The 10,986-nt window shown below is 64.1% G+C and overlaps 1 protein-coding gene across 1 annotated transcript in view; it reads right to left on the bottom strand.

Annotated features, from left to right (window-relative positions):
• Positions 1-41: 41 nt before the first annotated feature.
• Positions 42-10,986, bottom strand: part of NPHS1 (NPHS1 adhesion molecule, nephrin) — a 34,310-nt gene continuing 23,365 nt past the window's right edge. The window contains 12 exon segments of the mRNA XM_080609215.1: positions 42-180; positions 278-324; positions 1,033-1,093; positions 1,743-1,914; positions 2,014-2,070; positions 2,494-2,657; positions 3,524-3,635; positions 4,353-4,570; positions 5,435-5,606; positions 6,662-6,845; positions 7,588-7,709; positions 10,060-10,200. Of these exon segments, the coding sequence (XP_080465341.1) occupies positions 1,778-1,914; positions 2,014-2,070; positions 2,494-2,657; positions 3,524-3,635; positions 4,353-4,570; positions 5,435-5,606; positions 6,662-6,845; positions 7,588-7,709; positions 10,060-10,200 (1,307 nt within the window). The 3' untranslated portion in view covers positions 42-180; positions 278-324; positions 1,033-1,093; positions 1,743-1,777.

Here is a 10,986-nt window from a genome sequence, read left to right as displayed (position 1 = left end):
GCCTCCCCCTCATTAAGAAAAGGACCAATCAACACACCAGCTGCAGGCTCCTCCCCCGAGGGGGCGGGGTTTATTTGGGGGGGGGGTCTCACACAGCTCCCCCTGAGGGGTGAATTGTGGGGGGCGGGGGGGAGCCCCCCCAAAGGGCGGGGGGGCGGCATAGAGCGACGGGGGGGCCACCTGCGGGGACAAGGGGGGGTCAGGGGGGGTCAGAAGGGACCTGGACCCCCCCCCAAAAAAAATTAATTAAAAAACGGGGGGGGGGGGAGGGTCTCACCTCGTCGTAGCCCCCCCAGTCGGGCACGTCCTCGTAGGGGTGGTCGGCTGGGGGGGCAAATTGGGGGGGTAAATTGGGAGGTGGTGAATGGGGAGGGGGGTAAATGGGGGGGGTGAATGGGGGGGTAAATTGGGAAGGGGTAAATTTGGGGGGGGGAGCTGGGGGAGTAAATGGGTAAATTGGGGGGTAAATGGGTAAAGGGGGGTGGTAAATTGGGGGGGTAAATTGGTGAGGGCGGTAAATGGGGGGGGCAAATTGAGGGGGTTAATGGGGGGGTAAAATGGAGGGGGGACACTGGGGGGATAAAATGGGAGGGGGTAAATTGGGGGGGGTAAGTTGGGGGGGTAAGTTGGGGGGGTAAATTGGGAGGCGGTAAATTGAGGGAATACATTGGGGGGTAAGTGGGGGGGTTAAATTGGGAGGGGGTAAATGGGGGGGTAAATTGGGGGGGTTAATTGGGGAGGTAAATGAGGGGGTAAATGGGGATGGGGATAAACTGGGGGGGTAAATTGGGAGGGAGGGTAAATGGGGGGGGTAAATTGGGACGGGGGTAAATAGGGGGGGAATTATGGGGGTAAATAGGGAGGGGGGTAAATGGGGGCGTTAATTGGGGGGGTAAATAGGGGGGGTAAATGCGGAGGGCAAATTGGGGGGGGTAAATTGGGGGGGAGGGTAAATGGGGGGCATAAATTGTGGGGAGGGGGATGGGGGGGGGGGGGGGGTGGGTTTCGGGGGGGAGCTGCCCCTGTACTCACCCTTGGGGGGGTCCCAGGCGGGGGCATCGCTGGGGGGCACGCAGGACCCAACGGAGCTCATCTTGGGGGGGGGGGGGGGGGGGGACGACACACAGGTGACATCCCCAAGGGTCCCCAGGTGTCCCCGTGTCCCCCCCCCCCCACCCGCCCGCAAGGCCCCCCAGTGTCCCCCCCTCACCCCAAGGGTCCCCATTGAGCACCCAAGGGACCCCATCGGCCCGTTGACGTCCCCAAGGGTCCCCATTGGCCAGGGGACATCCCCAAGGCCCCCAGGTGTCCCCTGCCCCCACCCCAAGGTGACCCCATTGACCCGTTGATGTCCCCAAGGGTCCCCCATTGACCACACCCCCACCCCCACCCAGGGGTCCCCACTGAGCACCCAAGGGACCCCATCGGCCCGTTGACGTCCCCAAGGGTCCCAAACGTCCAGGAAATGTCCCCAAGGCCCCCAGGTGTCCCTGTGTCCCCCCCTCACCCCAAGAGGACCCCATTGACCCGTTGACGTCCCCACTGCCACCCAAGGGTCCCCATTGACCCGCTGATGTCCCCCAGGGGTCCCAAACGTCCAGGAAATGTCCCCAAGACCCCCGGGTGTCCCTCCATCACCCCAAGGGTCCCCACTGACCACACCCCCACTGCACCCACAGGTCCCCACCGCCCCTTTGACGTCCCATGCCCCCCCGCTGCCCCCGCGTCCCCACCCGCCTCACCTCAGTGCTCTCCGTCCCCAGCCCCTCCGTGTTCCTCATGCCCCCCCCGGGGCCGCCTGCGCCTCCCCGGTGCCGTCGCAGCCGCCACCGCAGGCCCACGGCGGCCATGCTGAGCAGCAGCCCCGCCCCCAGCGCCCCCAGCGCCCCCGCCAGGCCGGGCACACCGCAAGGCCTGATGGGATCGAGGGGAGGGGGAGGGAAAGGGGGAGGGATCAGGGGAGGGGGCGGGGACTCTGCTCCGCCCCTCCCCCACACCTCCCGTCTTTGTCACCTGAGGGGGGCGGGGCCGGGATCGGCCCCGGAGGTGGCGGCGAATCAGCAGACAGCTCTGGGAGGGGGGGAGGAAAGTGGAAACATCACTTCCGGTTGATAATTCCTGTTTCCTTACCTCCCACACTACCTCCTGTCTCGATATCAGGCTACTTCCGGTTCTAGGTGCTGTACTTCCGGTTCTACTCCCACTCCCACCACCACTTCCGGTCCCCCGGCCCTGCTTCCGGTTCCGCTACAGCCAACTTCCGGTTGCAGCCAAGCAACTTCCGCCCCCTGCGTCACTTCTCCCATTGCCCCCTACTGAACAACTTCTGGGGTCTCACTTTCGTTTTCCTTTTCACGCCCCATTTCCGGTTTCACTTTCGTTTTCGACCAGCTTCCGGTCGCATTTCCGGGTTCTGCGGGCCTTTCCACTTCCTCCCTCTGCCCACCTCCCGCTTTCGCTTTGACCCCGCTTCCGGCCCCGCCCCCCTCTTACCGGAAGTGGTGGCGGTGACTCTGACGGGGGCGCTGCTGCCGCGGGCATTGCGCGCTGTCACAGTGACGTCATAGGGCGTGGCCGGAAGTAGCCCCCGCAGCGTGAGGGCGGGGCGGGGCGCCAGGATGGAGGCCGGGGGGGGAGGGGCGCCGGGGCCCACAGCGCTGTGGGGGCGGGGCCGGAAGTGATGGGTTAAAACCGGAAGTTTCATCATATGGAAAACTGAAATCGCGTCATGCCCCGAGGGTAAACGGAAGTGATGTTATATCAGACCGGAAGTGGTGTGAAAACTCAACTGGGGGACAGGAAGTGGGTTCGTGGGGACCGGAAGTGGGTCCAGAGGCTCGGGGGCGGGGCCGGAAGCAGGGAGGGGGCGGCCATCTTGAGCGGTTGGGGTCTTGCAGGGGTGTTGGGGGCCCCAGAGATGGGTTTTGGGGTCCCCACCGAGCTTTTGGGGTCCCCACGAGGGGCATTTGAGGTCCCTGTTGGCCTTGGACTCTCCGTTGGACATTCCCAAGAGATTTTGGGTCCCAAAGTTGTTTTTTTTTGCATCCCCGTGAGTTTTCGGGGGTTTCTCATGGGTTTTGGGGGGGACCCCCTGGGCTTTGGGGGGCTCCAACTTGGGGTTTTTTTGTGCCTCCGTAATTTTGGGGTGGAGTCACGTGTTTTTGGGGGTGTTCCCTGGAGCTCAGGTGGTCCAATGTTTTTTAGGGGGTCTCTAATGGTTTTTTGGGGAGTCTCAATGAGGTTTTGGTGCATTTTCCTGCTTTTTGGGGTTTTCCCTTGGGCTTTGGGGGTGTCCATGACTTTTTTAGGTCCCACTGGGGGATCCTGGGAGGGATTCTGGGTCCCAGCTCGGTTTTGGGGGGGGGGGGGGGGGGGGGGGGGGGGTCCCAAAGGAGTCTCAGGGGCTCGCCATGGATTTTTGGGGTGGTGCCCACGGATTTTGGGGTATACCCATGGATCTTGGGGTGCTCGTAGGTTTTGGGGTGCCCGTGGGTTTCGGGGTGCTGGTGGGGCAGGGTCCCACCTGACCAGGAAGCTCTGGGGCAGCCCCCCGCTGAAGCCGGGGGTCCAGGCGAGGCTGAGGGAGGTCGGGGTGGCCTCCAGCACCCGCAGGTCCTGGGGGGGGTCTGGGCGGTCTGAAAGGGGGGGGCGAGGGTCAGGGGACTCCCCAGATGTCACCCCCCGTGTCCCCCCAGCGCCCCCTGTATCTCCCCCAGTGCCACCAGTATCGTCCCAGTGCTCCCAGCATGCTTCCCAGTGCCTCCAAAATCCTCCCAGTGCCCCCCAGTATCCCTTCGATGCTCCTCAATGTCTTCCCAGCGCCTCCCAGTACCCTCCCACTGTCCCCTGATATCCTCCCATTTCTCCCAGTATCCCCCCAGTGGCCCGCTGTATTGCCCCAGTGCTCCCAGTATCACTCCCAGTGCCCCTAAAATCTTCCCAGTGCCCTCCAGTTAACACCCCACTGTCCCCCTGTATTGTTCCAGTCCCCCCAGAATGCCCCCAGTGCTCCCAGTAACACTCCCAGTGCTTCCAAAATCTTCCCAGTGCCCCTCAGTATCCTCCCAGTGCCCCCCAGAATCCTCCCAGTGCTTCCAGTATCACTCCCAGTGCTTCCAAAATCTTCCCAGTGCCCCTTAGTATCCTCCCAGTGCCGCTCAGAATCCCCCCAGTGCTCCCAGTATCACTCCCAGTGCTCCCCAATATCTCCCCAGTGCTCTCTGTAGCCCTCCCAGTGCCCTCAGGGTGCTCCCAGTGCTGTCCAATCTCACCCCAGTTCCTCCCAGCACCACACTCCCCCCCAACACCAGTCCCACCAGTCCCCACTCCCCAGCACCAGTACAGCCCAGTACCGGCCAGTTGGAGCTTCAGGTGGCGCCGCACGGTGCCTAGGGGGTTCTGGGCCACACAGACGAAGGTGTCGAGGGTCCAGTTGCGGGGCTGGTTCTGGTACTGGTCCCAGTTGTGGGACTGGTCCCAGCGGCGGTGCTGGGCCCGCTCCACGCTGACGTTGGTCACGGTGAGGACGCTACTGGTCCAGGGCCCCTCGCGCCACTGGTGCCACTGGTACCTGCGGCATAACTGGGAACCATCAGGGCTGAACTGGGACCGGTTGGGGCTGAACTGGGACCGGTTGGGGTAGAACTGGGACCAGTTGGGGCAAAACTGGAACCAGTTGCAGCTAAACTGGGACCAGTTGGGGCTGAACTGGGACCAGTTGGGGCTGAACTGGGACCGGTTGAGGCAGTGCTGGGACCAATTGGGGCTGAACTGGGACCAGTTGTGGAAAGACCTGGGACCAGTCAGGGGTAGAAATGGGACTGGTTGGAGACAGAACTGGAACCAGTTGGGGGCTGAACTGGGACCAGTTGAGGATAAAACTGGGACCAGTTGAGGGCAGAACTGGGACCCACTGGGGACAGAACTGGGACCAGTCAGGAACAGAACCGGGTTCCCAGTTGGCCCCAGTTGGCCCCGGTTGGGTTCACTTGGAACTGGTTGAATCTGATTGGCCCTGGTTGGGCATCGTTGGCCCCTATTGGCCCTGATTGGGTCCTGCTATCCCTGGTTGGCCCCTATTGGCCCTGGCTGGCCCTGGTTGGCCCTGATTGGGTCCTGTTGGCCCTGGTTGGCCCCTATTGGCCCTGGTTGGGTCCTATTGGGTCTGGTTGGCCCTTGTTGGATCTGATTGGCCCTGGTTGGCCACGGTTGGTCACTGTTGGATCTGATTGGCCCTGGTTAGGCCCTGCAGGGTCTCATTGGCCATGACCGGCCCCATTGGCCCCTGGTTGACCCCATTTGGCCCCAGTTGCCCACAGCCAGGCCCGATTGGCTGCAGCTGCCCCCGGTTGGCTCCGATTGGCCCCTGGAAGCCCTGATTAGCCCCGGTAGCCCCTGATTGGTCCCCGGCCTGTCCCACGTGACCAGCGGTTACCTGTCCTCATTGGGCGGCAGGGCTCGGCCCCGGTGCTCCCAGTGCAGCTGCACCCCAGGGACCCCCTGGGCGCGGCACCGCAGCTGCGCCGTGTCCGCCCTGTCCGGCACCAGCACAGCCCCTGGCTCCGCCCCCGGCTCCGCCCCTGGCTCCGCCTCCAGCTCGGGGCCATCTTGGGGGGGGGGAGGAGGTCAGGGATTGGGGGGGGGCGGCCACCAATTGGGTGCTTCCCCATTGGGTGCACCCCATTGGGTGTCGCCCCATTGGGTGCCTCCTCCATTGGGTGCCCCCCCATTGGGTGCCCCTCATTGGGTGTCTCCCATTGAGTGCCCCCCGCATTGGGTGTCCCCCCCATTAGGTGCCCCCCCATTGGGTGCTCCCCTATTGGTTGTCCCCCCATTGGGTGTCCTCCCATTGGGTGCCCACCCATTGGGTGCCCCCAATTGGTTCCCCCACCCATTGGGTGTCCCCTCATTGGGTGCCCCCCATTGGGTGCCCCCCCCATTGGGTGTCTCCTCCATTGGGTGCCCCCCCATTGGTTCCCCCACCCATTGGGCGTCTCCCATTGGGTGCCCACCCATTGGGTGCCCCCAACTGGTTCCCCCCCCCATTGGGTGTCCCCTCATTGGGTGCCCCCCCATTGGGTGTCTCCCATTGGGTGTCCTCCCATTGGGTGCCCCTCCATTTGGTGTCCCCTCATTGGGTGTCCCCCCATTGGGTGTCCTCCCATTGGGTGCCCCCCCATTTGGTGTCCCCTCATTGGGTGTCCCCCCATTGGGTGTCTCCCATTGGGTGTCTCCCATTGAGTGCCCCCCCCATTGGGTGTCCCCCCCATTGGGTGCCCCCCATTGGTTCCCCCACCCATTGGGTGCCCCCCCATTGGGTGTCCTCCATTGGGTGCCCACCCAGTGGGACCCCCCCCCCACCTTGGGAGCCCCCCCATTGGGTTCCCCCCCCATTGGGTGCCCCCCCCCAACGCATACCCTCCCATTGGGTGCCCCCCCTTGGATCTACCCCGTTGGGTGCCCCCCCCTTGGACGCCCCCCACATTGCCCCCCCCACGGCGTGCCCCCCCCGATCTCCCCCACATTCCAACCCCCCGAGATCTCCCCCACATTGTCCCCCCCCCCCATATTCCCCCCCCCCCGAGATCTCCCCCGTGTCACCCCCCCCCATTGTCCCCCCCCCCCGCCCCGTTACCCCCCCCGCCCCCCCCCCGGGACGCACAGCGCACGACGAGGCGGACGATGGCTCGGGCCGGGGGGGCCACGCCGGTGTCGACGCGGCACTCGTAGGCCCCCCCCAGGTCCCGGCGCGCCCCCCGCACCTGCAGGCGCCCCACGGGGGCCCCCCCCTGCGGCTGCAGCTCGGCCGGGAGCTCCCCGGACGCCGCCCCCTCCTCGGCCTCCGCCTGCGGGGACGGGGACGTGGGGACCCCCACGTGGCCCCCCCCCATGGCCCCACGGCCCCCCCCCACGTCACCCTCATGGCCCCAAGGCCCCCCCCCACAGCCCCCCCGTAGCCCCACATTCCCACTATCTCCCCCCACGTCCCCCATCCCCGCATTCCCCCAATGTCCCCACGCCCCCACGGCCCCCCCCACACCCCCCATGGCCCCCCATGGCCCCCCCCCCCACATCCCCAAGTCCCCAATGTCCCCACACCCCCCCTCCATGTCCCCAACGTCCCCCCCACCCCAATGTCCCCCCCACCCCATCGTTCCCCCCCCCACCCCAATGTCCGCCCCCACACCCCAATGCCCCATCACCCCAATGCCCCCCCCCCAGTGCCCCATGTCCCCCCCAGTGTCCCCACATCTCCCCCGTGTCCCCCACAACCCCGCGTCCCCAATGTCCCCCCCACCCCAGTGTCCCCCCCATGGCCCCCGCCCCCATGCTCCCTCCAAAGTCCTCCACCCCAATGTCCCCCCCCACCCCAACGTGTCCCCCCAATGTCCCACCCCAATGTCCCCCCCACCCCAAAGCCCCCCCCAATGCTCCCCCCCCCACCCCAGTGCCCCTTCATGCCCCCCAACCCCAAAGTCCCCCTCCCCAATGCCCCCCCACGTCCCCGTATCCACACACCCCTACGCCCCCATGTCCCCCCCCCATGCCCCCCCCCCCCCCCAAAGCCCCCCCCCCCGACCCCGTTACCAGGCGCCCCCATTGCAGGCAGCCGGGGGGCAGGGGGCTGCCCCGGGCCTCGCACAGCAGCTCGGCCGCGCCCCCCTCGTCCACCAGCACCGGGTCGGGGGCGCGCACGATCACGGGGGGGTCTGCGGGGGTGCGGGGTCAAAGGTCAGGGGGTCAGGGGGTCACGGGGTCAGGGGGTCAGGGGTCACGGGGCTGGGGGTCATGGGGGGCTGGGGGGAGTGCCATAAAGGGTTATGGGGTTGCCATAAGGGGTTGTAGGGTGCCATAAAGGGCTATGGGGTGCCGTAAAGGGCTGTGGGGTGCCATAAAGGGGTTATAGGGTGCCATAAGGGGTTATAGGGTGCCATAAAGGGCTATGGGGTGCCATAAAGGGCTATGGGGTGCCATAAGGGGTTATGGGGTGCCATAAGGGGTTATAGGGTGCCATAAGGGGTTATAGGGTGCCATAAAGGGCTATGGGGTGCCATAAAGGGGTTATAGGGTGCCATAAAGGGCTATGGGGTGCCATAAGGGGTTATAGGGTGCCATAATGGGGTTATAGGGTGCCATAAGGGGTTATAGGGTTGCCATAAGGGGTTATAGGGTGACATAAAGAGCTTATAGGGTGCCATAAAGGGCTATGGGGTGTCATAAAGCGTTATGGGGTTGACTTAGGGGGGGTATAGGGTGCCATAATGGGGCTATGGGGTGGATATATGGGGCTATGGGGTGCCATAAGGGGACAATGGGGTGCCATAAAGGGATACAGGGTGCCAGAAGGGGCTATAGGGTTGCTATAAAGGGCTATGGGGTGCCATAAAGGGTTATGGGGTTCCTATATGGGGCTATTGGGTGCCATAAGGGGACAATGGGGTGCCATAAAGGGGTTATGGGGTGCCATAAAGGGGTTATAGGGTGCCATAACGGGATACGGGGTGCCATAAGGGGTTATGGGGTTGCTATAAGAGGCTATGGGGTGACATAAAGGGCTATGGGGTTGATATATGGGGCTATGGGATGCTATAAAGGGCTATGAGGTGACATAAGGGGCTATGGGGTGTTATAAAGGGCTATAGGGTTGACTTAAGGGGGCTATGGGATTGTTATAAGGGGCTATGGGGTACCATAAAGGGCTGTGGGGTGCCATAAAAGGCTATGGGGTTGACTTAAGGGGGCTATGGGGTTGACCTCAGGGAGCTATGGGGTTCCTATATGGGGCTATGGGGTGCCATAAAGGGATACAAGGTGTCATAAGGGGCTATGGGGTTGCTATAAGGGGCTGTGGGGTGCCATAGGGGGCTACGGGGTGCCATAAAGGGCGATAGGCCACAGTCCCTATAGGGTGCTGTGGGGCCCTATAGGGTACGATGGGGCCCTATAGGGTATGATGGGGGCCCTATTGGGTGCTGTGGGGCTCTATAGGGTACAGTGGGTGCCCTGTAGGATACAACGGGGGCCCACAGGGTGCTGTAGGGCACTATAGGGTAGGATGGGAGCCCTATAGGACAAGATGGGGGCCCTATAGGGTACAATGATGCCCCATAGTGTGCTGTGGGACCCATAGGGTACAGTGGGGCCCTATTAGGTGCATTGGGGCCCTATAGGGTACGATGCGGGCCCTATAGGGTACAAAGGGGCCCTATAGGATACTATGGGGCCCTATAGGGTACAAAGGGGCCCTATAGAGTACAAAGGGGGCCCTGTAGGGTACAATGGGAGCCTGTAGGGTACGATGGGGAACCATAGGGTGTTATAGGGCCCTATAAGGTAGGATGGGGCCCTATAGGGTACAGTGGGGCCCCATAGGGCACAATAGGGTCCTATAATGTACAATGGGGGCCCCATAGGTTAGGATGGGGCCCTATAGGGTACAAAGGGGCCCTATAGGATACTATGGGGCCCTATAGTGTGCAATTGGAGCCTGTAGGGTATGATGGGGGACCATAGGGTGTTGTAGGGCCCTATAGGGTAGGATGGGGCCCTATAGGGTACAGTGGGGCCTCATAGGGCACAATAGGGTCCTATAATGTACAATGGGGGCCGTATAGGGTACAAAGGGGCCCTATAGGATACTATGGGGCTCTACAGAGTACAAAGGGGCCTTATAGGGTACAATGGGGGCCTATAGGGTACAATGGGGGCCCTATAGTGTACAATGGGAGCCTGTAGGGTACGGTGGGGGACCATAGGGTGTTGTAGGGCCCTATAGGGTAGGATGGGGCCCTATAGGGTACAATAGGGTCCTATAATGTACAGTGGGGGCCCTATAGGTTAGAGTGGGGCCCTATAGGGTACAAAGGGGCCCTATAGGGTACTATGAGGCCCTTTAGGGTACAAAGGGGCCCTATAGGATACTATGGGGCCCTATAGGGTACAAAGGGGCCCTATAAGATACTATGGGGCCCTATAAGGTACTAAGGGGCCCTTTAGGGTACTGTGGGGCCCTATAGGGTACAAAGGGGCCCTATAGGGTACAAAGGGGGGGGTGCTCACAGTGCACCAGCAGGCGCAGGCTGGCGCTGGCCGAGCCCTCGGCGTTGTGGCACCGCACCCCGTAGGTGCCCGCGTCCCCCCGCGACACGTTGGCGATCTCCAGGGCCCCCCCCTCCAGCAGCCGGTGCCGGGGGGACCCCTCTGGGGGCGGGGTCAGGGGGGGGGGGGCGGGGTCAGAGGGGGCGGGGTCAGAGAGGGGGCGGGGTCAGAGAGGGGGCGGGGTCAGAGAGGGGGCGGGGTCAGAGAGGGGGCGGGGTCAGAGCGGGGGCGGGGTCAGAGCGGGGGCGGGGTCAGAGCGGGGGCGGGGTCAGAGCGGGGGCGGGGTCAGAGCGGGGGCGGGGTCAGAGCGGGGGCGGGGTCAGAGCGGGGGCGGGGTCAGAGCGGGGGCGGGGTCAGAGAGGGGGCGGGGTCAGAGCGGGGGCGGGGTCAGAGCGGGGGCGGGGTCAGAGAGGGGGCGGGGTCAGAGAGGGGGCGGGGTCAGAGAGGGGGCGGGGTCAGAGCGGGGGCGGGGCCTGCTGCCCCCCCTCCTCCCGGTGACCCCAAACCTGCCGGCAGCCCCCAGTGGCCGCACGGCCCCTTCCCAGTGCTCCCAGTAACCCCACATTCCCCTCCCAGTACCTCCCAGTAACCCCGTGTCCCCCTTCCAGTGCGCCCCAGTGCTCCCAGTAACCCCACATCCTCTCCCAGTGTCTCCCAGCTCCTCCCATCCCACCCCCATCCCCTTCCAGTGCCTCCCAGTAACCGCACAGCCCCCTCCCAGTGCCCCCCAGTGCCCCTGTACTCCCCTCCCAGTGCCTCCCAGTGCTCCCAGTGTCCCCATATCCCCCTCCCAGTGCCTCCCAGTACCCCAGTACCCCCTCCCAGTGCCTCCCAGTGCTCCCCTGTAACCTCATATCCCCCTCCCATTCCCTCCCAGTGCTTCCAGTA

This window comes from Anser brachyrhynchus (genome assembly GCF_964034855.1).
Source record: "Anser brachyrhynchus genome assembly, contig: SCAFFOLD_553, whole genome shotgun sequence".
Lineage (NCBI taxonomy): Eukaryota > Metazoa > Chordata > Aves > Anseriformes > Anatidae > Anser > Anser brachyrhynchus.
This window is presented reverse-complemented; position numbering and strand designations above follow the sequence as displayed.